The 27,218-nt window shown below is 38.2% G+C and overlaps 1 protein-coding gene across 6 annotated transcripts in view; it reads right to left on the bottom strand.

The window, feature by feature from the left end:
* Window positions 1-980: 980 nt before the first annotated feature.
* The window catches only part of ARHGAP24 (Rho GTPase activating protein 24), a 495,495-nt gene continuing 469,257 nt past the window's right edge, over window positions 981-27,218 (bottom strand). For all 6 annotated transcript variants that reach the window (XM_025887159.2, XM_025887158.2, XM_025887160.2 and 3 more), the window contains 5 exons: window positions 22,867-22,999; window positions 19,896-19,969; window positions 16,327-16,448; window positions 5,961-7,038; window positions 981-2,671 (listed from right to left, as the gene is read on the bottom strand). In XM_025887159.2, the coding sequence (XP_025742944.1) occupies window positions 2,428-2,671; window positions 5,961-7,038; window positions 16,327-16,448; window positions 19,896-19,969; window positions 22,867-22,999 (1,651 nt within the window). In that variant the 3' untranslated portion in view covers window positions 981-2,427. The remainder of the gene's footprint in view (window positions 2,672-5,960; window positions 7,039-16,326; window positions 16,449-19,895; window positions 19,970-22,866; window positions 23,000-27,218) is intronic.

Genomic DNA, 27,218 nt, shown 5'->3' with positions numbered 1-27,218 from the left:
CCTTTCTCCCCTGAGCTCGTAATTTAAGAATCATTCTAGTTACCTAAATAGTTTTAAAGAAGTCTATACAGGATGTAGCAAATGAACTCTTGATACTATCTACTTATTTCCATTTTATTTTTGTCAATTTGTAGTTGGTATTTTCTGGGCCTTTAGCTGAATTAATGGAAGAACTAATAGAAACCCAGATGGACAAGCAACTCATGGTATCCATCAATCGAAGGTCATCATCACTGAGATTGATAATTAAAATTAGCAGCAGCATCCCTCATTAATCAAAGATCAGAGTTATGGCTAACTCTCCATGCTGGTACTCTGTGGAATAAAGGGTGGAGATGGAGGGTACTTGGTGAGTGAATTCAAGAGTGAAGAAGAGTGGAGAGAAAAATGAGAATGAACATTTAGAGCATCCTTTCTGTCCACTACATGCTGTGCTCAGCTTTCACACCATCTACCTTATTGAAACCATGTAACAAGTCCATGAGGGGAGTATCTTTGTTATTCCCAGGGAGTATACAGCGAAAAAAGTGATGCCTAGAAGTCTCAGGCACAGCCAGTGATTTGTGCAAAATCTGAATGCAGGCGGGGTATCTGCATGGCTTTTGATGTCTACTATTGCATCCTTCAACTCCTTGGATGAGTCCAACGTTTTCATTCGCTAGGACAGGGACTGGGAAGAAATGGAAACGTATATAGAGAGAACCATTGAGATCAACATCGTACATTTTGAGCTTAACTCTTCTATATGATATCCGGGTGGAAGTATCTGGTTAAAGAATCGGAAAGAGGGAGAACAGGAAACCAAAGGTGAAGAAGGCATCACTATTATAGATCGTGGTTAAAACCCGGGACCACAAAAGTTTGCTTGGTGGAAGGATATACACAAAAGTGAATGGTGACAAGGTTGGATGCTCTAAAGACTATTTTCCCCTTTGAAAATAAATAAGTACACACAGACATAGAATCTTCTAACAACACAATCCTATAAACTCAAGCAGTCTTTATTTCCATTTATGCCTTTTGTGACTTTTTGTCCTAGTGTGAGAAATATTTACTTGCCTGGTTTCTTAAAATCATTGCCTTATCGGAGTGTGAAGAGTTGTTCTCCCCAAACTCTAGCTCCAGAGAGCTTTGGTCTCCTCTAGACAGTCACCATTACTCATGTGCGTAAACTTGTCAAAATTGGACCTTGAAGCATTCACATCTTAAAACTATTGTGAACAAATATGTTTTCAACTGGGAAGAACAATATCATAAAAATTAGAAGCAAAATAGTTGGTTTTTCTCCCAAACTTGTCTCCTTCTCCTTCTGGGCTATGCACTCCAGCCCCTGCCTTTGCCAGCAGTCCTGGGGACAGAATCCCAGGTGACAACAGAACAGTAGGCCTAAGTGAGAGAAACGTGTCACTGTGTAGCACACACGCTAGCAGTTGAACCGAGAGGGTCACGAGCACGCCATCTCACCGCCTGCAGTGCAAAGTGTGTTTGCTGGGGGATGGAGGAAAGGTCTGAGCGGACAGGAGGTGTTCCTGTGGCGTAGTGTAGCGAGCGTTGCTTCTCAACCTCCCAAGAGCGGGAAGAACTGTTCTCAAAACCATCCAGCTGTTACAGAGACTCCGTCCAGAAGGCCAGAGTAATTCATGGCATGACTCATTAAATGCTTTTACAATTTCCCTAAGTGCGTTCTGCACAGGAGACATGCATCTGTGGAACTGACCAGGCAGACAACAGGCCTTGAGAAGGGGCCTTTTTTTCACAAAATCCAAAATTCTCTGTGTCAAGTCACCTCACAAAGAAAACTGAGCAGTGCCGAGGGAAGAATTTAAAGAGCAAATCAAAGGTTCCTGGTGATTCTACTGTATTTTATAAAACTATTTACATTTCTCTTTTTGGTCATTGACACAAACAGCACAGCCACAAAGTACTCTTTTGATTTTAATAACTCATCTGATATGTATTTATATATTTATATATCTGCTTATCTTCATTTCCTCAGCAAAAGGGGAAATAAAAATATCGATCTATAAAATAAGCTGATGATATAACACAATGCCAAAAATAGCTTATGTTAAGTGCAAGGGGTGAAGCTTGAAAGCAAGCTAAATTGCAACAATGTATTGATTTAACATTTTAAATACAAGACTTGCAATAAAATAATTCTTGAGATATGCTTCTCATTTTTAGTTTACTTTTTAAAAACTACTCTCTACACACATATCCAGTTGTAACACTTGACAGTAGCATTAGGGGGCATGATGTAACTTTGGTACACATTGCAGATATGGATGGGTAATGTCTGTAAATGATATTCCTTCACCAGTTAAGATCACGGTACAGCAGGGGACCAGCACCTGATCCCATATAATGTTCCCACCAGAACCCCAGAGCCCTTCCCAGATCCATCGGAGACAGCGGGAGGAAGCAGGCTCACTGGATCCATATTGTGTTTCCTCTCTCGGTTCTCCTGGGTTCCACTGTCAGCTCCCCAAACGTGGAAAAAAACTGCTCCATTTCTTTCTGAAGCATGTCATTTCTTTTCTCGGCATCTTCTTTTGCTCGCTCGGCGTTTCGCATTTTGATTTCTATCATTGTGAACTTTTTCCTTTCTTGATCCAGTTCATCGTGGAGGCTCATCATTTCTGTTTCCAAAGTCAAGTTTCGCTGTTCTAAGCTAGATAGGGCGAGGGAGGGAATAAAGGATAAAGTGATTTTTATTCACTTGAAATATGACAGGGATACAAATATTTTCTGAACTCTTATCTCTACAATGCTTAGGAAATTGTAATGGGCCCTTGCAAGTCAGTAAAGCGAGGTCTAATGATTTAAAAGATGTATTTTTATTCATTTGCTCAATCGTTCATTCATTCATTCATTCATTCATTCTATTTGCTCGGACGATTTACTATCATTTTAACAAGAAGACCTCAGGACCTCGCTTGGAAGCTCTTCGTTGTCATTTGATTGTGAATGAACGAACATCAGCACAGAGAAGCCAGAGACTGATTATCAGGGAGCATAGAAGGGCAGATGCGGGAGGCAACCCAAACGACAGGGCTTCCTGGAGTCATTTCAGATAAAGCTGGCTTTACTAAAAGAAGAGGGGAAGTCTGATAAAGTTGGAGGAGAAAGAGGACATCATATTCGTTTTCAATCAAAGGAAAAATAATGATAGTGAAAATGTCACTGCTGGGTAGCGCAAGTCTCTTCTGCCGGGAAGTTACTAATCAAAATAAAAGTGGCATAGCAATATTAGTATCAGAAGAAAGAGATTTTTAGCAAAAAGCATTATTACCATTAAAGAGGACCATGACTTAATAAAAGGACCAATTTATCAGGGAGATATAAACAATACTGAACTTTTATTCACCCAGTAGTCTAGCCTCCCATTATTCAATATAAAATGCAACAAAATTATAAGGAGAAATTGATAAATCCACAATAACATTAGGAGATTTTTCTTTCTCAGAAATTATAGATCTGATAGAAATTAGGAGAAATGTAAAAGGTTTGAAAAACTTGACTAACAGACTTGATCTATTAGTCCTATATAGAACCCCAAACCAGTAAAAAGAGAATAGTTTTTACCAGGCCAAATAATTGATATCATGTAAACAAATTTCTCCACAGTAAAGTTAGAAACCAATTTGGGGGGTAAAAGAATATCAAACTCACACGTTTAAAAGCTAAACAACACATATCAGTGATTGATAACTAAACAAAGTATTATCTATCTACCTATCATCTATCTATATCACCTATGAATTTGTCTAACTTCAATATTCTGAAGGATGGAGTTTAAAAGAAACTGAAAGAGAAATGTCTGATTGCAAATAGGAACAATCAAAAATTAACTAGAACAGTTACCCTCTTCTATTTCTGTGGCTTGGGCCCGTGGCAGCTTCTCTGCTCCACTTTGTGATACAGCAGGGGACAGGCCCTCTGGCAGGTCAGAATGCTACAGGAGGGGGGCCCACTGAGATGACATTCTACTGGAAAGTTCCATTATTTTCTCAAAGTCTCTGAAATGCGCCATAGATCACAGAACATAAATAGGCCACCAATGTTCTCACAAATGAATGTGTACATTGGCAGCCATTCAGAATAGCTTTTTTTCCCTCTGTTAATACAAGTTTAAAGTGTTATCTCTTGCTTCCCAGTGCTAAGTGCTAAGTTATCACCATGTACTGGCAGAAATTCAGAGTTCTGGTAGCCAGGGGTTCCAAAAACTACATTCAGAATGAGAGTTACCTTATAAGCTGATGGCATTTCTCTTCTTCCATAAACCTCCTGTCACTTGGCATTATAGAGAAAAATTCAAACCAAGTTTCTGTTCAGCAAGGTTTACAAAAACTACTTCCTAAGAAAGTCATTTTTCAACTTAATGTATAAGTAGTACTTTAGGTTATATTTACTTTACCGAAGCTCTTGAAAATCTGTATCTTTTAGCCTGATAACTGACTAATGGATGGCGCACATATTAAAATACATTGAAGCCAACTTTATGGATAAAGAAGCAGCCGTGTGGGGTCTGGAGGCATGGCAGCTACTGAAGCAGGACAAAGACTGAGTTCCACTCCTCTAAGGACCCCAGAGCACCCATGAAGCAGGAGGGCCACCAAGTCACACAGCCCGAAACTGGGGCGGAGACCACAGAAGGGCAGCTTCGTGCTGAACTGAGCCTTAAGCCTTCTCCTACTTGAGAGTTAAATGTCCTCTTGCCTACATTAAGCTGAAAGGAGAACATAAAGGTCATCAGTTTTAGAATTTCTGTAACCATGGTGAAAATGTGGCGGAGGGACATTCTGGTTTCTGGCCCAAGGTGCTGTTTGTGAGCCCTGGGCTCCATTCTCCATTCCCGCCTCTCAAGTCCACAGAACATGTGACAGTCAGGGGTGCTGTGAACACAGGACACTCGACCAACACCCCTTATCCTGCTACAGCTGCTTCCCTGGAGAAGTTGCTAGGCACACTTCTACCTTGGTCATCTTGTGAGAAGATATAAACTGATATAAATTAGGGTTTAGCATAATCGCTTCCTTATAAATCATAGTTGTTGCTCCTTGTTTATCCTACAATTTCCCTTGTCCATACAAACACACTTCATGCCATCGCTCTTCTCAAAAACCTCCATGGATTCCAATCTCAGAATAAAAGCCAGACTTAAAGTGATCCCCAAGGTCCTCTGTCACTGGGCCCTGTTCCCTCTCTGAGGCCCCTGCCCATCCCATCTCGCGACATTTCCACTGGCTCTTCTCCCAGGTAACTGCAGGCTTCCTCTGTGACTGCCTTCCAGCGGTCCCTGCTGGGGACCTTACACCTCACCAATGCTTCTTACTCCTTGTCCCTGTGTTAGCCTTCCACTTAGCATCTGAGCTACTTTACCTCTTGATCTGTCTCTGCAGTGGAATGGAAACAGGTTCCATGAGGGCTGAGTTTTTGTCTATTTTATTCACCACTGAACCCTTAAGGCCTGGCGCTGAGCCCGGCGGACAGCGGACACTCTCTCCAGCATTCAACGATTAAAAGAACAAAAAATAATGATCTGTTTCTTTTGACACCTTTTCTTCACCCTCATTTCATCCTCTTGCCGTCAGTGAAAACAGGCTCCTTACTTTCCATTTACCCTAGCCCCTCCCTTTCCCGCCTGTAACACAACCCCACACATTTAATAACAGAAGATAGCATTATGGAGCAACTATTCTGTGCCAGGGACAACGCTCAGTGATTTCTCACATGCTTTTAAGGTAAAAACCACTCATATTTCAGTTTTTCACAGTAAGAACCCAAAAGCTCATAGACAACTTTCCCCAAGTTCCACAGCTTATAAGTGGGGAAGCCTGGACTTGAACTCGGCTCTCTAGCTCTGGAGCCAGCATGTTTAACCTCCTGTGTGAACCTGTCCTTGCAGGAGGAGACTGTTGCAGCCTTTCTGGCAGCTATGAGCTCCGGATTTTCCTCACCTCTTTATCCTGGACTCATACTCTATCTTCTGTTTGGTCATCTCCTGTTTCAGGCTGGACACTAAACTGTGCAGTGCACTGTGGTTGCTGGTGTTGTTGCCCACAAATGTCTCACTGTTGTCGCTGCTGCTGGTGGCCCGACTACTCCGACCTCCCACACTCCTCCGGTCACTCTTGTTTTCATAGTCCCCAGGGTGGGAGAGGTCGTCCTGCGGGGGCCCATCCAAAACAGGATCCTCAAAATTAGCCCCGTAAAAGTCTTGCTCTGGGCAGGTGGTGGTGGAGGAGCGACAGGAGTTGGAATTCTCGGGGAGGGAGATTTCACAGGAGGAAGTGGACCAGGTGGCGCTGTCGACACTCTGCTTGTCATCAAGGTTCATCATGGAGAACTGTTGATGGACGTTGTCATAGGTGGAGAGCCTGTTGTGCTGGCCTGACTCTCCTGCTTGCTCTTTCTGCTTGTTATCCCTCAGGGTCACATAGCCATTGGGCAGCCAACTCATGCTGCGACCGTTCATGGGGCTCCCAAGAACGTCGGGGTTCAAAATGCCCATTCGCACCGTTCCATTCTGTACACTGTGGGTGCCCATTTTGGTACCAGACCCCTTCAGGGAAGAGGTCCTTCTGGCCTGTAAGCTCCCATTGGGAGTGGTTTGGGTTTTCTCCAGACCTTCTGCATTACTGCTGCTGAAGGACCCATTGGTGACTATCCCACTGCCCTTATTGAAGGCAGGATTCTTTTTGACCATGAGAGGGGGGCTCCTAGACACATCCAGCTTGTGAATGCTGTTCCTTGGGCTGTTGGTTTTACTACCTGGTAGAGCTGTGGGGGATCCATTATCCACGCCGCTTCTCTGGGGAGACTCAGACTTGTCCCAAGAGCACCGCCTACCAGGACTGTCCTTGGTATTATTGTTCTCCTTGTTCTGTAGCTGACCCATGGTGGCTTTCTTCGGAATTTCATTGTTGTTGTTGCTCACTCCATCTTGGGGTTTGCTTTGCAGTTCTGCATCTTTGGGGAAGAGGCGATCGTGTTTGCCAATCATCACTGACATCAACTGCTGGACCACCACAGTGCCTGGAATTGCATCGGAAACACAGTAGTATGAGTGAAATAGTTCTATTTCCCACCTTGAAAGTGACTCTTAAAGAACCACAATCAGATGAACGTTCAGCATTGTTATCAGTAGTGTTGAACTATATTCTTAATGACGATAATAGCAATAGAAGCTGAAAGTTCTTGGGCATTTACCGTGTGCCACGAACTGCACCAAGCACTTTCCTTTTGCTAGTTTAGTTGGATTTTAAAACAAATCTATGAATAGGTAGTCATTATCATTGTATTGTAAATGTTAAGTAACTTGACCAAGGTCACAAAGCTCTTAAGGAGCAGAAACAGGGCTTGAAACCAGAGTTAGCTAGTTCCAAAGAATAGGCTTTTAATCATTATACACCATTTCCTGCAAGTTTGAGATTTAATTATGAGAAATCTTCCTCAGGAGGAGGTCAATGTGATCTCTCATCTGACAATTGCCTCAAACCACCAAGATATTTTAGTGGCATTTCTTAATGGAACCCTATATGATCTCTGGTGGATATATGGTCTGTCTTTCTAATGTAGCACGATAATGATGCTCCATATGATTTTTGTTCACTATTCCAAAGTTTCAAGGCATTTTAAGTGATAAGAGCCAGAATGGCGTAATAAGGATCTTCAGAAACCCTCTTCTCTGTAAAAGCAACTGACAAAAGTATTCTGAATCAACGTTTGTAGGAATCTGGTAATTAACTAAAGGCTGGTTACAGTCTGAAGAGTGTTTATCCAAGGAAAATGGCTGACTCAGTCCGAACAGCAAGCTCTGTGGTGTTTTAACTCTGTCCCCATCCTCTTCTCGCTAGCTTTGCAACAGCCTTGAAAATGAACCCCACAGTCCCAGTGTGAACCGGCAGCTTGGCAGCCCCTGCAACGGGCAGAACAGAGTTGGAATTCCAAAGCTCCATTCCCAGAGTATTGTCATTGTTTGACCTGTTTGGTGGTTCCCTTGAAGACCCCCCTCACAATGCATGTCTTTATTTGATCTGACTAGGAATTGGACCAGTGTGAAGAGCATTTTTCTCAGGGGCATTTGTCAAAAATAATGAGGGCTCTTTTGTTTAACATCATGGCTGCCAGAAGCAGTGGGTAACAGTAGGGGCAGATAATAGGCTAACCACAAGCTTGAAAGGAAAATCTGAGGAATGCGATTTCCATGGGGGGTTTTGAAAAGCTTGGATTTATTCCTGGGAATCTAGAAAACTACAGGCACGTTTAGGGTTTTGTGCATGCCTACAGCTGTGTGCATGCTCAGGAAAGAACTAAGTCCCTAGTCTCTGACCTCTGGCTGATCTTGAGGCTCTGCACAAGCAGAAACTGAAGGCTACTGCAGAGTTCTGAACTACCTGGCTGAATGTCAAAGGTTGGCATACAAAGCCCTTTGGTAAAAAAATGGGGAACTGACTGGCCTAGGCAATTTAAGGAAACCTTTGTGAATAATTAGTTGACAACCAAGCAAACCAAGCATAGACTTCAGTGGCCACATATGGCAAAGAGTACAGACTTTATAGAATTAGTCCAGATAAACCACCAAAAAATAACAACAAACCTGAGGATGAGGAGGACCTGATATCCAAAGTTCTTACAGTATTATATTATTAAAAATGTCCAGTTTTCAATGAAAATTATGAGACATGCAAAGAGTAAAGACATTATGGCCCCATACACAGGAAAAAAACAAACTCTGAGGAAGCCCAGACAGGATACTCCCTAGACAAAGACTTTAAATTAGCTATTTTAAATGTGTTCTAATAACTAAAGGAAACCATGTCTAAAGAGACCAGATGAAAGTGAGAATAATGTCTCATCAAATAGACTTTATTATCAATAAAGAGACAGAAAGTATAAAAATGAAACAGATATTCTGGAGTTGAAAAGTTGAAATGAAAAAAAAAAAATCAGTAGAGGGAATCAACAGCAGATATGAGCAGGCAGAAGAAAGAATTGTTATACCTGAAAATAGGTCAACTGAGGTTATCCAGTCTGAGGAACATAAAGGAAAAAGAAGGAAGAAAAACAAACAGAGCCTCACATACTTGTGGGACACCATAAAGTTTACCAGCATACGCCTAATGGTAGTCCCAGAAGGAGAGTCCCAAAGGAGAAAGAATATTTAAAGAAATAGTTTCTGAAATGTCCCAATTTGATGAAAAACGTGATCTGTATAGCCAAAAAGATCAGCAAACTCCAAGTTAGGTAAATGCAAAAGGATCCAAACTTAGACCCATCATAGTCAAGCTGTCTTAAACCAAAAACAGAGAAAGAATCTTGAAAGTAGCAGAGAGAAGCAACTCATGTATAAGGGATCCTTAGTAAGATTAACAGCTGATTTCTCATCATTTCACATTGCCAGAAGGTAATGTGGCAAGATATTCAAAATGTTGAAAGACTGTCGAGCAAGAATTCTATATCCAACAAACCTATGCTTCAAAATGGAGGGGAAATAAAGACATTGCCAGATAAACAAAAACTAAGAGAATCTGTTACTACCAGGCCTGCTCTACAAGAAATAGCAAAGCATTAGGCAGGGCATTTTAAATGATGAAAATACCTTTGAGAAAGAAAATAATTCTCTTACACAGGTGCAAATACTATGGTTTCCATTTGATTCTCCTATCTTCACTATACACTGTAAAGTATGAATTAGAAATGAATACGAATCTCAGACAGCAGAAGTAATCAGACAACAACGGATACAAAAGTTAATCCATTAATAAAAGCAGTCATTTATTAAAAAATCAATGGATTTATCAGGTTTTATGGCATATTAGCTGAAATCTCAAGTATATTTTCACATATTCCTCACTGCCTTTCAAGCTGAGCTCCTATCCCTTAAAACTGGCTGCCACCATTAACTAGGCTTCTCAAGTAGTTTCCTAACTTGGAGCCCCTTCTCCCCTCAATAACCCAAGAAACTCCTTAAGTATTCATTTATTCATGTACCCATAATAAAACAGTATAGGCTAATGCAAACATCAATCATCTTTGCTTTGGCTTGAACTATACTAATTTGATGCATTAACTGGGTTTATATGACGTTGCTAAAAGCTCCTAGGAATAGTCACCAATAAACAGACATAGCGAAACAATTTAAATTCTAGTTAATAAGCGTACTTTCTATATAAAATACTTAAATTGAGATATGGTGGGGAAAATGATGACAAGGGCTTTGGCAATGCAGATTTCGATCGGAAACAGCTACTAATTGGGTAGCTGTCAGAGAGTAGAGGCCTGATCTGGGGTGAGGCCACTCCTTAGCTTAAAACCATGTGTTGGCAAAATCTGACTCTGAATGTAATTCAAAATCAAATTTTGAAGCTGAAAAAAATGTGTTAAATCCATCTGTATCCTGCATACTTCTGTGATAATACAAAACTTACAGTATTTTAGATCACAAATCTTCAATGTGCCAGGTCTGATGCTGGGTCAGTGTTGCTCAAACTTAATGTTCTTTCAAACTACCTGGAGATTCTGTTACAGCATATTGGGTGGGGCATGAAATTTTACATTTGTAACCAGCTCCTGGATGACACCAGCAGTAACAGAACCGTAGCACTGATATCACCTGGGAGCTTTTAAATTGCAGGACCCACTGCAGACCTTCTCAATCGGGGAACTTGCATGTTAATATCTCCAGATGATTCCTATGTATGTTGGAGTTTGAGAAACACTGTGTTAGGTGGAGATGTTTCACTTACATCTTTTAAATTAACTTTCTCAAAAGGCTGTGAGACAGGACTTAAAATTTTTCAGATGAGAAAATTGAGGTTCAGAGAGGTTAGGGTGTTTGCTCAGGGCCACGCAGATGATAAATGCCCAAGGTGAACTTTCATACTTTGTCTTCTGACTCCAGAGCATGCACGGTCCTATTATGTCTCAGCTGTTGGAATTTAAACTGTAGTAGCAACAAGTAAGCTTGGGGTTGTTCTAAGTGAGAAATTAAATAAAAGACATCTATTTATTGAACCAGAGTTGTGGAAGAAAAAGGACTGAAAAAAATTAATGGTATAATATATCCTTCTTTCCTTTTTTTAGCCACCTCTGACTTTGTCATCCTATTTTCAGTGCATGTAGAAGTGAATCTGATGAAAAGATGTTAATGTAGTTAAAATGGCTGTCAACACCGTCGTTATGTACTGTTTGAAGACATGTGTACTTAGTCCTATTTTACTATTTGCTCATATGACAGACACGCTTTCAAATATTAGCAGCCTCTATTATATATGACTCTGTCTAGTACTTTGGGAAAATGGAGCTTTTCCCCATCACTGGAATATTAACATTTGAAGCATCACTACTTCTCACCATGACTGTGAACTATGCAGGGCATTTCATTAATTGAAGAGTGACATTCCCAAGATCTCCATGATGAGTCTGTGAACAGTCATGACAAAGTTACCTGCCATAATTATAGAGTGACTGTCAGGGCCCCAGTGATCTAGAAATCTCTCTCTTCTACCTTGGGAGGTTTTGCTTTCATCTAATATCCAGAATAATAAATGGCAATAGTTCTTGCAAAGGGACTTTCTTTCAATTTTTATATCTTTTTAGGACAGACTAGCTTAGTAATGATGAAGTATGTGTCTCTATACACTCTTTTTTCCTTTTTATTTCTCTGTCATTTTCTTTCTTGGGCTGCTAATGAATAACATGAAGCCCAAATAATGAGGTCAGAGTGGTTATAATCACCAGCCCATTGTGAAGAGTCCAAGCAGCTTTGGGGGTCCTACTGTACTACATGGATCCTGAAATTCCCCCTCGTCTATATACTCTCACAAAGGTTGAATTTAAATATCACATTACAGGCACTTCTTCATAAGAATTGGATAAGAATTCAATTTTCCTCTAAAGGTACCTAGGCACTTTAAAATACACTTACATAGTATGGTGACTACCATAACATAATAAAAAAAATAATAAAATAAAATAAAATACATATACACAGACATATGACAGCCTTCTATGAAATGTAGTTGCGATTTGTATTTTTGCAATGAATAACCTTATACGTGTGTCATTTTGTACATGTACAGATGTTTGTAAGGTATATCATGAATTTTGACAAATGACAGTCCTGGATGTTTCCATCTAATCATGAAATAGACAATTCCCTTGTGCCTATTTGTAGCCAATTCCCTACCCCCACCTCCCAACCACTATAATCAGTGATCTGCTTTCTAACACTACAGTTTTTCTTTTTCTAGAATTTCATATAAATGGAGTTATACAGTATGAAGTCTTTTGTGTCTAGGCATTATTCACTTAGCGTAATACTTTTGACATTTATCCACATTATTGGATGTATCAAATAGTTCATTCTTTTTATTGCTGAGTAGTATACCACTTTATGAATGTACCAAAAATTGTTTATCTATTCCCTGATTGATGGACAACTGGTCTGTTTTCAGGTTGGAGCTATTATGAAATAAAGTTGATATGAACATTTGACTAAAAGCTTTGGGTGAACATATATTTCCTTTATATATGGGTAAATTCTTAGCACACTGCTCTGTTTGGTCTTATGGCTAGTAAATGATTAAGTTTATAAGAAGCTACCCAACTTTGCAAAATGGCTCTAACATTTTGTATTTCTACTAGCCAAACTAAATACTTTGAGTCTCAATTTTATACTTTGTAGAGGATGTGTAGTGGTAGGTCATTAGAGCTTAAATTTGCATTTCCCTAATGACTAAAAATGCTGAGCATCTTTCCATGTGTTATTTGCTATTTGTTTATCTTTGTTTTTTTTTTTTTAAGATTTTATTTATTTATTTGACAGAGAGAGACACAGCAAGAGAGGGAACACAAGCAGGGGGAGCGGGAGAGGGAGAAACAGGCTCCCTGCCGAGCAGGGAGCCCGATGCAGAGCTCTATCCCAGGACCCTGGGATCATGACCTGAGCCGAAGGCAGACGCTTAACGACTGAGCCACCCAGGCGCCCCAGCTATTTGTTTATCTTTGATGAAATGTCTAATTCAGATCTTTCATCCAATTTTTCATTGGATTCACTGTCCTATTATTTGTATGAGTTATTTATATACCTTTAAAACAAATTCTTTAATTCTTTAATACTTGATTCACAATATATTCCCCATTTCCACAGCTGGCCTTTTTGTTCTCTTAAGGATATCTTTTTTTTTTTTACGATTTTATTTATTTATTTGACAGAGAGAGCGAAAGAGCACAAGCAGGGGGAGCAGCAGAGGGAGAGGAAGAAGCAGGCCCCCTTCCGAGCAGGGAGCCTTATGTGGCACTAGATCCCAGGGCCCTGGGATCATGACTTGAGCCGAAGGCAGATGCTTAACCATCTGAGCCACCCAGGTGCCCTGTTCTCTTAAGGATATCTTGATGAAGTACAACTTATCAATTTTTTTTATGGTTAGAGATTTTTGTGCCCTAGTAAGTCTAAGGTTTTTTCTCCTATGTTTTCCTCTCTAAGTTTTATGCTTTTAGCACTTACATTTAGGTCTATGATCCATTTCAAGTTAATTTTCCGAGTGATGTGAAGTAAGGATAGAGGATTTTTAAACATATGCAATTTTTCAAGTATCATTTGTTGAAATGACTACCCCTTTCCCACGGAACTAACTTGGCACATATGTCACAAACAAATGACATGTGTGGGTCTACTTCTGAACTCTCTTTTCTATTACATTGATCTATATGTCTATCTTTATATTGATAGCACACTACCTTATTTGTGGCATTATATTAAGTCTTAAATCAAGTAGTATATTTCAACTTTCTTTTTCCCTTTCAAATTGTTTTGACTGTTCTAGATAATTTTTATTTCCATATAAGTTTTATAATCAGATTGTCAATTTCAACAAATAAAATTTTTTCTGTAACATTTTTGAGAATTATGTTGATACTATAGGTACACTTCAGGAAAATTAACAGCTTATTGATTTTGACTATTCTAATCGATGAACATAGTATATTTCCCCATTTACATAGTTTTTTTCATAAAAGTTTAGTAGTTTTCAGGATATATATCTTGTGCATATTTTCTTAAATTTAACTCTAATTTTTGATATTTGTAAGTGTAGTTCTAAAACTATATTTTTTATTTCAATTTCCAATTGTTCAATGTTAGTGTACAGAAAAACAATGAATTTTTATAAATTGACATTGTATCATATGACCTTGATAAGTTCACCTATTAGTTATAGTAGCTTTCCTTGTAGATTTCCTAGAATTTCCTACCGAAATTCTCATGTTGTCTGTGAATAAACAGAGTTTTACAACTTCCTAATTTGTATGCCTTTAATTCCTTCTTAATACTTTATCGCACTGGCTAGGATTTCTAGTACAGTCGAAGTGCCAGAAGTAGGCAATCTTACCTTATGCCCAATCTTAGGGGGGAAAGCATTCTGTCTTTCACCATTAAGTATAATATTATAGCTAAATTTTTTATAGATGACCTTTGTTAGGCTAAGTTCCTTTTATTTCTAATTTGCTAACAGCCTTTACCATGAGTGGTGTTCGATTTTGTAAAATACTTTTTTTGGTATTCACGGACAGGATTTTTTTTTTAAAAAAATGTCAATATGGTGAATTACATTGACTTTTATTTTTTTTAAAGATTTTATTTATTTATTTGACAGAGAGATAGCACAAGCAGGGGGAGCAGCAGAGGAAGAGGGAGAAGCAGGCTCTCCGCTGAGCAGGGAGCTTGATGCAGAGCTCGATCCCGGGACCCTGGGATCATGACCTGAGCTGAAAGTGCCCCAGAATTACATTGATTTTTAAATGGCTAGCCAAGCTTGCCTTCCTGGGATTAAAACCCACTTCCCCTATGACTGTGAAGAAGACTGTGTTGGTTTATTATCCTTTTTATATGTTCCTGAAGTCAGGACATTAGGGCCAAAGACATTAAAAAAATCAAATAAAATAATAGTAAAGATTAAATATAATGCCTAGGAAATCTATTTGGTTGATAAACTATAAAGAAATGCAAGGAAGTGATTGATACAAATGTCTGTGGAGTAAAATAGAATTATAAGTAAGTGGGGGAGTAAGATGGAGCAACAGGACACAGAGCCAGACTTTGGGATGCCTAAAAAAGCTATATTAATTGACCTGGGTGGTGATTTCTAGAGTGTTTGTCTTATATAAATTCATTAAGATGTATACGTGTGTGTGTTATTGGTGGTTTTCATTATCATATGCCTCCTATTTTATAATAAAAAAAGGTTTCAAAAAACTATAAAGTACTGGTAAGCTTCTTAGAGCTTCACATTTTATATCTTCTAATGTCTGCTAAACTCTTCCAAAAGAAATTAAGTTTTCTGGACCAACTAACTTATTGCCCCAAATATGACATTCGCTTGATATTGCCCTAAATATCTGACAAGGAAATGAAGCTGAGTTGATGCAGGCAAACACTTAAAAGCTTTCTCTTCTGTCTCATAAGACATAGAGGAATACAAATCTTAGAATTTTCAAGAAAGGAATAGTATCAGGAGTATATTTTGTTCTAAATAAGCTCAGAGTGAAACTAAAATGACTTGTTTTCTTTCTCCTCCCCTCTTCCTTATTAAATTCTTAAATGTTCAATTCATCCAATTTGTAGAAAACAATGGTACTACTAATGGCCATAGGTAAGGAAGGTATTCAAGCAGTAAGGCCCCACTAGGAACAAACAGAAGCAGAAGTTCATTGTGGAAAATAATTCGAGGCATTTTATAATCTAGAAAACAATTCATGTTTCAAAACACAGTTTAATAAGTAGCATAATCTTACAGAAGACCATATTTTTCTGCTTCTTGAAATTAGTCAAAACCAAAATTAATAAAACTATATTAATTTAAAATAGTTACTTTTTGAATTTTCTGAAAATTGAATGGGGCTCAAAAAGTGAACTGGTTTTTAGTTCTTGCATAATACTTTACAGCTGATTTATTCTTGTAAGGCTACTTGAGGAGTCTTTTAGGAAATTATTTTCTTTAGTAAACTAAAAAAAATGCCTGACTTCCAAAGAGAAGTTTTTTGCACTTGAAGGACTTGGGTCAATAAATGGAGTTACCATGGAGTTACTTATTTCCCTGGTTTCCTCAGAAGAGAATAGTTTCAGACAAACAAAAGACAGTTGATTGGGAGTGCCTGGCAGGCTCAGGGAGCAGAGCATGTGATTCTTGATCTTGGGGTTGTGAGTTTGAGCTCCACGTTAGGTATAGAGATTATAAATAAACTTTAGAAAAGAACAAAACAAACAAACAAAAGACAGTTGATTGCTCTCTTGATGAGGATGTAAGATAATCATTTACTTACCCTCCATGATGGTCAAAGGATCTTCCACTTTGGGGCGCAGGATATTAGGGCCAAAGACAGTGGCCAAGTTCTGCACACTCATTTTGTTAACTCCAGAATAGGATTGTACTTCATCCAAGAACCTGTTGGATATAAGAACATGAACAAAACAATGGTATCAAATTTTGTCAGTGGAAGAAAATGGGTTATTAGGAAATTTATTAACTAGAATATGTTCAAATACAATTATGGAGACAAAATTATTTAGAAATTCAAACATCTCTCAGTCAAATGTGAGGAAAATATATTGCAAATGATTAAGGATCAAGCTTGAGGGATCATGTCAAATATCTCTGGCCTGGCTTAGCTTGGTTTCCTCTGTCCATCACAGAAACAGGTGTATTTGGATAATGTTAATATGGACATGAGATTCAAAAATATGGATTTTCTTTCAATCCTCAAAGAAAACATTTAATTTATATGTATATTCAATTTGAGAACTATAAATAAGATCATCTGGTACAATTCTTTATTTCAGAGAGGAGGAGTCAACCCTCTTTATTGAGTAATTTGTGAGCTTCAAATTTATAGTCTATTAAAAAATGATATCAAACATGGTTTAAATTAAAACCTAGTTCTACTAATATGAAAAATTAATATAAGCACAACTTTTTCAATTTATTAGGTGCTAAGTAATAAGAAGCATGCAATAGATTTTTTCCCAAATGATTTTAGTAGGAGGGATTGTTTTTGTAGTCTTTCAGCCATTTTTCATTCCCCAGCCCCTCTTCATTTCTAAATTTCATGGTTTATTAATTGTACTGATGAGACACAGAGGAAGTGATGAAAAAATAAAAAAGAACTTATTATTATTTTTTCACTTGGTTTTATTTACTTGTTTATCTTTTTATTTCAAATTTTTATTTAAATTCTAGTTAGTTAACATACAGGAGTAGGATTTAGTGGTTCATCACTCACATATAACACCCACCGCTCATCACAATAAGTACCCTCCTTAATGCCCATCACCCATTTAGCCCATCCCCCACCCACCTCCCCTCCATCAACCCTCAGTTTGTTCTCTATAGTTAAGAGTCTCTTATGGTTTGCTTCCCTCTCTCTCTTTTTTTCCCTCTCCTTCCCCTATGTTCATCTGTTTGGTTCTTTAATTCCACATATGAGTGAAAACATATGGTATTTGACTTATTTCACTTAGCATAGAGGAATGGATAAAGAAGATATATATACCATATAGATATATATATGCACAACAGACTATTACTCAGCCATCAAAAAGAATGAAATCTTGTCATTTGCAACAACATGGATGAAGCTAGAGTGTATTATGCTAAGCAAAATAAGAGAACTTATTATTATTTAAAAGAATATATTTTATGTGTCAGTCATTGCACTTACTAAATTCTCAAAGCAACTCTGTGAGGTAAATACTATGATTATCTCCATTTTACAGATGAGACACATGAGGCACCAGAGCGGTTAAGAATATTCTCCAAGCACACAAAAGTAACAGGTGGCAGAGCCAAGATTTGAACCCAGATCGTCTGACTCTGGAGTCTGTGCTCTTGACTACTCCCTTATGACTGTGAAGAAAGGCACCTGTTCCACATATTCATTACTGTTAGACAGGCTAAGCTATAGTTTAAAACTGAAGGGTAAAAACTCATACCAGTGTAATTTCTTATTTGAAATAGCTGAAACCAAAAGTCTGCTTAAATGTTTCAAGAAAAGTGAAGTTCTCCTACTGTGTAGATAAAGATGGGTAATACGGTTCTCAAGGAGAAGTCTTTTCCCTTTTACTTAAAGACGGTGTCTTTTCTCATTTACCACAACAGCTTGAATTAGTTCAAAATCTTGGGATGGAACCCTGATGTGTTAATGAATCTATCAGTGGTACTATTTCTTTCTTTTTTTAAATATGAAACCTGGGGTGCCTGGGTGGCTCAGTTGGTTGGGCAGCTGCCTTTGACTCAGGTCTTGATCTCGGGGTCCTGGGATCAAGCCCCATGTTGGGCGCCCTGCTCAGTAGGGAGTCTGCTTCTGCCTCTCCCTCTGCCCCTCCCCCCACTGGGTTTTTCTCTCTCTCTCTCTCTCTCAAGTAAATAAATGAAATCTTTAAAAAAACAAATTATGAAACCTAAACTCATATTTGCTTCCTACCATCCCCAGAAAAAACTACAGTAGGAGATTCTGGAATTCCTACTCAGTTACAGTTGACAGTGAGGTCCACCGTGTCTGACCTATTAGTCTTTTTTTTTTTTAAGATTTTATTTATTTATTCATAAGAGACAGAGAGAGAGAGAGAGAGAGAGGCAGAGGGAGAAGCAGGGTCCCCGCTGAACAGGGAGCCCGATGCGGGACTCAATTCCAGAACCCTGGGATCATGATCTGAGCCGAAGGCAGACGCTTAACCATCTGAGCTACCCAGGCGCCCTGTCTGGCATTAGTCTTAAATTGCATTTTAGTTCCCAGTCTGCTGAACATTTATCTAACCATGACACAAAAAGTATATGCAAATGTTAATACTGCATTGAATTAAAAATTTGAATTATTTAAAAATAAACTGAAAGGCTTTCATATAAGATACCTTATAGTGATTTGTATTGCCAATCATCATCTCTTTATTTAAATTTAATGTTTCAATTTTACATATTTGGTGTCTTTATTTTTTTTTGTTTTTATTTAAATTCCAGTTAGTTAACATACAGTGTAATATAAGTTTCAGGTGTGCAATTTAGTGATTCAGCACTTCCATACAACACCCGGTACTCATCTCAACAAGTGCTTTTTTTAATCCCCATTACCTGTGTCACCCATCCCCTACCTGCTGCCCCTCTGGTAACCATCAGTTTGTTCTCTATAGTTAAGAGTCTGTTTCTTGGTTTGCCTCTCTCTTTCTTCCCCCCATGATTGTTTGTTTTGTTTCTTAAATTCCACATATGAGTGAAATCATATGGTTTCTTAAACAGGGGCACAGTCATGGCATATACCATCCCAGGCCATAGGTAAATATGGTCATGAGTGAGAGCTTTACCAGGCACAATTATTGTCCTAACAGAATTGAATAAAATTGTCTTTTCAGTGAGTCTTGAAGTAAGAGGGAAATAGAAAGAAAATAATATTTATTCAATCAAAAAATACAATTTAAATCTTAAAACAACTGTGTGAAATGTGTGTTTTCAATACTCTTTTACCTAGTAGGACACTTAGAGAGAGTAAGAAAATTGCATACAGACACATAAGAAGTCAGTGATAGAAACTGGCACCCCCCCACTGGTCTTTCTCATGCTAAGGTAAATGCTCCTCTAAACAAAGAACTTTAATGGAAGTTTGAAGCAACAGATCCTTCTTACGTAGACTAAGAGAGACTCAGAAACAACAAATGACAAAAATCGAGCAATTTCAGTGCTCAGAGAAACCTTTGAGATCATCTTGACAAACCTCTTAATTTTATAGAGATCAACACTAGAGCTCAGAACAGTTCAGTGATTTTATTCATGGTCAAAAGTAAGTTAGTATTAGGCTATATATAGTCTTGTTCTGTTTAGTTTTGTCTTTAGGACAATTCTTACCTGCAAATATACTTCAGGAGGTTGTAATTGACCACTGGCAAACTCTTTACCTGCTTTGCTAATTCCTTAACACCCTGAGTAAAAAGAAATAGAGAATGAATGTTATCTAAGAGTTGGCCTTGGAATTAAAGCAAATAAAAAATGGGTATACAGTTTTTTTCATTAGTTTCACATATCATCAGTGAAGAATCCTGTCCTGAAAACTTGCCACTATTAGAGAGCATTTCACAAATATTTTCAAAGATGTGAAAAAGTATTTCAAATATTTCCATAAGTACTATTTGTGGAGAAACAGATGTTAAGTGAAGTCTTTTTAACATTTTTAACACTTGCTCACAGTTGACTAAAAAGGGAAGATAGCCTCATTTATAATAAGGTTATTCGGGGAAAAAAGTGGCCTAAATGTAGTGAGGATCTTTCCCATTTCTGGCATGCCCAAAACAGAGACAAACACACGTCTACTGACAAATAAGTCTCTCAAGATGGGCCATGTCTAGGATACACTGTTTGGGGTGGGATGGAGAATGAAAAGCCTGCTCTTCAAGGACATTTCACAAATGGATTAATTGCTTGGGTTCTTCTCATTGTAGAACTTCTAATATGTAAATGGTCCCAGAAAAGCTAATGGATAATGTAATCTAATTTGTTCTTCTTCCTGAAAAAGGCCAGATGGTAAACATCGCAAGCATTCTGGGACATATGGTCTCTGTCTCAAATACTCTACTCTCCTGTTGTGGTACAAAAGCAGCCACAGACAATATTACATAACAAAGTAAAACTTCATTTATAAAAATAGGCAGCAATTTCAACAAGAGTGCCAAGAAAATCCAGTGGAGGAAACGAGAGTCTTTCCAACAAATGGTTCTGAGACAACTGGATATCCATGTGCCACAGGATGCAGTTGGATCTTTCCTCATATCATAAACCAAAATTAAGTCAAAATGGATCACAGACCTAAATGTAAGAGTTAATGTTACAAAAGTCTTACAAGAAAATATAGGAATAAATCCTGGTGAGCTTGATTAAAGACTTCTTAGATATGACATTAAAAGCACAAGTGACAAAAGAAAAATAGATAAATTGGACTTCATTGCAATTAAAAACTTTTGTGCTTCAAAGGACCCTATCAAAAAACTGAAGAGACTTGGGGCGCCTGGGTGGCTCAGTCATTTGAGTGTCCGACTCTTGATTTTGGCTCAGGTCATGATCTCAAGGTCATGGGAGTCTGGCACCGGGTTCTGTGCTCAGCGGGGAGTCTGCTTGAAATTCCCTCTCTCTGCCCCTCCCACCCTCTCTAAAATAAATAAATAAATCTTTAAAAAAATCTGAAGAGACAACTTATAGAATGGGAGAAATATTTGCAAATCAAATCATATATCTGATAAGAGGTTTATAACCTAAACGATAAAGAACTCTCACAACTTGATAATAAGACAAATAACCCAATTAAAAATGGGAAAATGATTTGAAGAGATGTTTTTCCAAAGAAAATATGTGAAGAGCCAGTAAGTACATGGAAAAATGTTTAACATCATTAACCATCAGGGAAAAGCAACTCAAGCTCAATGAGATCTCACTTTACTTACATTAGGGTGGCTATGATAAAAAAGAGAGATAACAAGTGTTGGCAAAAATGTGGAGACGTTGGAATCTGCACACATTGCTGGTGGGAATTTAAGATGATGGAGCCTCTTTAAGAAACACAGAGTTACATATGGCCCAGCAATTCTGCCTTCTAAGTATATACCCAGGAGAAATGCAGACATATATCCATGCAAAACTTTGCACGTGAATATTCACAGCAGCATTATTAATAATAGTCAAACAACAGAAACAACACAGATGTGCTACAACTGAGGAACAGATAAATAAATAAATAAATAAATAAATAAATAAATAAATGGCGTGAAATACTAAATATATGTGGTATAGTGTGGATGAACCTTGGAAACAGTGAAAGAAGCCAGTCACAGAAAACAATGTAGTGAATGATTTCATTTATATGAAAGAGCCACAAGACACAAGTCTACAGATCCAGAAAGGGATTAGTAGTTGCCAAGAGCTGGGGAAGGTGGGGCCTGGGGAAGAGATATGGCGTTTGTTATAGGCTGATGGAAATGGGCTACATATTCTAAAATTAGATTTGGTAGTGGTTGCATAACTCTTGAGAATACAGTTGACCCTGAGTAATGTGCTCAGTGATTGGTGAAGGGTACCAATCCCCCCCCAACTCGAAAATCCATGAATAACTTTTGACTCCCCCAAAACTCAATTACTAATAGCCTGTTGTTGACTGGAACCCTTACTGATAACATAAACAGTTGATTAACAAATATTTTGTATGTTTTAAGCATTATATGCTATATTTTTACAATAAAGTAAGCTAGAGAAAAGAAAATAGAATATTAAGAAAATCATAAGGAAGAGAAAATACATTTATAGTACTGCACTGCAAAAAATCCATGTATAGGAGGACCCATTCAAACCCCTGTTGTTTGAGGGTCAACTGTATACTAAAATGCACTGATTGTACACTTTAAGTAGGTGATTATATGGTATATGAATTATATCTCAATAAAGCTGTTTTAAAAAAATGGTAGATAAGATTTGGTAGAAGGCATTGTTTAGGTAATTTAGAGGGGCACACAATGAAAAAGAGAATATGAAATAAGGCATCCACTTTGTTCATGGACTGTTTGGCCTGATGTAGCACAGTTAACCATTTAGAGGAGCAAAGTGGGCAAGGAAGGTTCATTTCATTTATTAACCTGCAGTTTCTTTTTGACAAGAGAGGGGATTAAAAATGGGACCTGAGTTGTGTGTGTAATATCAAACTGTGTGCAATATCAATAAATACATTAGTGGAAAATAATCCAAGGATGGGACAAAAGGAAATTTACAAATTAAAAACTAAGAACATTGACAAGAAACCCAAATGATGGTTTTTTAAGAAAGAAATGCATCAACTTACAGCTTCTTCTTCCTTGCTGAGCAGTTTGGCACAGGACAAAAAATCTTCATACTTTGCATAAGGAATGACTGGTTCTGGAAGTTCTCGGAGATAGAGTTTAAGAAGTGACGCCACTGTGTGTACATCCGTGTTGCTGTGGAGATAGAAGTGTGAAGATACTCTTTGGAGTAAACTTTATGCTATCTGATTTAGTTTTTCATCAAATACACATTGAAGAGTCAGAATTCTATATGAGTTGGCAATTCAATCAGTAAGTTCAGCTTTCAAGAAGCACATACTTTCATAAGGCCTATGAAATGCTACCACAGGTGGAGAGGAGAGGGATCTGGAAGGACTCTGGAAGTTTCAGTGTGGTCTGAAAATATTCAGAAGGGCAAGCACTTTTCTTTTGTGTGTACTCGATGTTAAGCAAAAGTGTTAACTTTGGAAAGCAATGCCAATATACCAGACTTTAAATGAAATATGATACAGTTTACAAAAAATACCAAATCCATCTATGCATGCATGTATTCAATGTCACAATTAATCAGTTCTGAATCCTATCTTCATTTCTTATTCTTTTTTTTAGTCTTTTATTTTTTTAATTTTTTTTTAATTTTAATTTTATTATGTTATGTTAGTCACCATACAATACATCATTAGTTTTTGATGTGGTGATCCATGATCCATTGTTTTCGTATAACACCCAGTGCTCCATGCAGTATGTGCCCTCCTTAATACCCATCACCGGGCTAACCAATTCCCCCTCCCCCCTTCCCTCTAAAACCCTGTTTGTTTCTCAGAGTCCATAGTCTCTCATGGTTCATCTCATTTCTTATTCTTTAGAAGACATTGGTGACTGGTTATAGATATCAGAAACTTAGTATGACATGTTATAACTTTTTTAAGCAGAACTTATTTTGAAATGATTGGTTCTCAGCATGATCTCTTGTCTTATATTCTAAGACATTTGGGAATCCTTAGGGTCTTCTAGAAAGAGAAGGAATGTACTACAAAAACAAACAATGAAAACACAACCTGTCCTTTGTATAATATGCAAAACCACCAGAGTGACAGGATAATTTCTTAAAATACTAATTTAATTTTGTGCTCTCTATCTTCATGTTAATCCCATGAAGAAGGCAGACAGTAAAGACTACAAGAGGTGAATTTTGTTTGTTGGTTTATTTAATTTTGAGTGAGGGGAATAGAAATGTGGCAAGGAGGAATTGGTGGGCAGGGAGTGAAAGGCCAATTGACCTTGAGAAGTTGAAGAGCAGCAGTGAACAAGGTCAGGGGTTCTGTAGGTATTGAGAATGAACACCCCACTCCCAGGCGGTGTTGCAGGAGGTGACATGTCCCCAGAGGGGTATACCTTGAAAGCTACCATACAGTTGAATTTCCTGCCTCAGTGAATATTCTCTTGCCTCAAGGGTGACATGGAAGCAGAGTTGCCGTCACAAAAGTACAGGGGCTGGGACAATGGGCATCTCAGTTCTCAATTTTGGATTTCATCAGCTATTTCCCACAGGCCTACTACTGTATTGAACTGCAGAAACACACAGTGGCTAGGACCCCAAATGGTTAAAAAAAGATTATTTCAGCCTGCTCGAAATTTATAATCTAGTGGGGACAGGGCATATTAAGTAGATAATAACACAAGCATATAATTGCAAAGTGTTGTGAGTGGTAATAAGGAAAAGTGTTGGATGATATCTAATAACAAGAGAGGGCTAATTAGGGGTTGGAGGGCTTCCCTGAGGAAATGATTCATAGGTCAAGGTCTGAAGGGTTGTAACAATTAACCAAGTGAGAACAGAAGCACAAAAGAAGGCATTCCCGATTAAAGCAAGGCAGGTAAACAGAGCCCAAAGTGGGAGGGAACATCCTGTCCTTGAGGAGGTAACAAAAAGCTAAGGGAGAGCCAAGTTCAGAGTGGGACTGGATGAGTTTTGCGTGTAGGCAGCATTCTCTTAGAGCCGGGGACTCCACCTTCCCCCATATTAGACAGGGCGCAGGCTGAGCTGCTTCATTTCAGTGTTGAAGTCAGTCAAAGCCGGTGCTTTGTCAACCATTCTGCAGATGTTAAAATGATGGAGGTAATCCGATAGGGCCTGTCTTAAACTAATTTTGTTCTTTCATAATTAAATAAGTGTATTTTTTTCCTCTTAAAATTCTGAACTGATAGGCCATATAGAAGTCAACTCAAAGGCTAGTAAAGAAAATAAAAGTCACATCTCTGGGGCATCTTGAAAACTGTGCCTAAGCTCATTAATTCCATAAATTACTTTCTACAAAATTTTTTAAACAGATAGTCCTAACATAGCGTCAATGGTAAGGCTAGTTTTTTTGTGTGTGGGTTTTTTTTTTTTAAACACTCTATTTTATGCCCATCAAAGCCCTTCGGTGTTTCTCTGGCTATGTAGTGAAGAACCCGACCCTTGAAGGTACAATCATCAGCACTAACAAAACCACAACCTGCGACAGGATAGGCAGTGCGATCAAATATTACAGTGAATGATTCCATCTTCTGATTCTGCTCTCATCCAACCCAACCCATGCCTAGGTTGCTTGCGTTGCCTTCAAAGACAATGACCATTGTGTTAGAGTTACAGGAAGGTACAGAGAAAAATATAAAAATAAAAGATAAAATAAGTATAATTTCAATACGTGGAGTACGTTATTTATAATTTGTCTGACTATATAAATAGAACATATAAAAATCTTTGCAAAGGAAATGTAATAAATGAGGCAATAATGATAAATAAGAAATATACATTTAATGAAAAATTCTGTTCTCGTGTTTCATTACATTGTCCCCGGCACACTGGGTTGTTTTTGTTGTTGTTGTTGTTGTTATGTTAATCACCATACGTTACACCCTTAGTTTGTGATGTAGCGTTCCATGACTCATTGTTTGCGTATAACACCCAGTGCTCCATGCAGAACGTGCCCTCTTTAATGGCACACTGTTTTTAAGGTTAACTTGCTTGCTACTTGTATTACTTGGCTTCTGATGAAGTTGAGCTATAGAACTGAGGACATGTGAACACTAGATGGCACCATTGTAAAGTCAGAGTAGGCGGAGGACGCTAACATTGTGAAGGATGAAAGGCGGCAGAATCATTCTTCATCCACCAGCAATTTTCTTAGCACCAGAGCTGCAGTAATGTTCCAAGAATAGAAATATTTGAGCTATGAATCAAGGTAAGAGACGTGGATGGGATGATGATTTTATTCCTTCCCTAAAGTGATGGGTTACATTAGCTTTCTAGCATTATAGCACACAGCCACACATGGTTAGTTATATAGAAATGATGAAAAAATGACCAAATACTTTCCCATTTTTTTTCAATTAACAAAGGTTATTAAATTTTTACTTAAGGGCTAAAACTTAAAAATACATTACCCTCTTTTTTGGGGCTTTATTAAACTTAGGTTATTCTGTTGAAATAGAGACACCTTCATTTTCCTGGCGTTCTCATTTTTGGCTTTGTCCTTTCCCACTGAATGGAAGAAAACAATTGCTTCTGGGAAGACTCCAGCATGTATGCCAGTTCTGATTCACCTCAAGGGGCTCACAGCCCATCTGCCCTTCTTGCCAGAAAGCCACCTACTGCAGCGGGAAGTCTGGTGCTTGTCTGAAAAATCTCTTTGCATATCCACTGTACAAAATGGCAGCCATCTGCATCTCACTGTCCACCCTCTTACTGAAAGCCCACGGTTCTGACTAATTAGTATTTGCTTACCATGGACATCCAAAGAAGTAAATACTAATATTGTGTGGTAATTGCCCAATGTACCTAGGGGAACGTGTCATCTTTGTCCCAGAGAAATGTATCTCAGTCTTTATCAAAGAAAGAGAAACGATGGGGCGCCTGGGCGGCTCAGTCGGTTGAGTGTCCGACTCTAAATCTCAGCTCAGGTCTTGATCTCGGGGTCATGAGTTCAAGCCCTGCATTGAGCCTATTTAAAAAAAAAAAGTGAAGGGACTGCACTGTAGCAAAAGTCAGTGTACAATAGAGAATTAAGATACCTAACCTGGTTAATAATAATAATAATAATAATAATAATAATAATAATAACAACAGCTGCAGCAGCAACACCGCCTACACATATCTCACTCTGCATCAAGCCTGTGAGCAGGGCCTGTTACTAACCCTATTTTGGGTACTTGAACAAGAAACCACCCTGGTACGAAATTCTTTCTGACTAATCACGAAGTTATGAGTGGTTTTAAAGTCTTCTGGTAGAAACTCAAGACTATTTACTAATGTAAAATCATTATACAAATCTCAGGTCTCTTTCACTCACTTGGTGGTAGAATCTGTTTTCAGAAATTAAGGGGCATAATCATGCACATTCTATCCAGT

The sequence above is a fragment of the Callorhinus ursinus genome, unplaced genomic scaffold (assembly GCF_003265705.2).
Source record: "Callorhinus ursinus isolate GAN/ISIS: 27379988/994484 unplaced genomic scaffold, GSC_fseal_2.0 scaffold4, whole genome shotgun sequence".
Taxonomy (NCBI): domain Eukaryota; kingdom Metazoa; phylum Chordata; class Mammalia; order Carnivora; family Otariidae; genus Callorhinus; species Callorhinus ursinus.
This window is presented reverse-complemented; position numbering and strand designations above follow the sequence as displayed.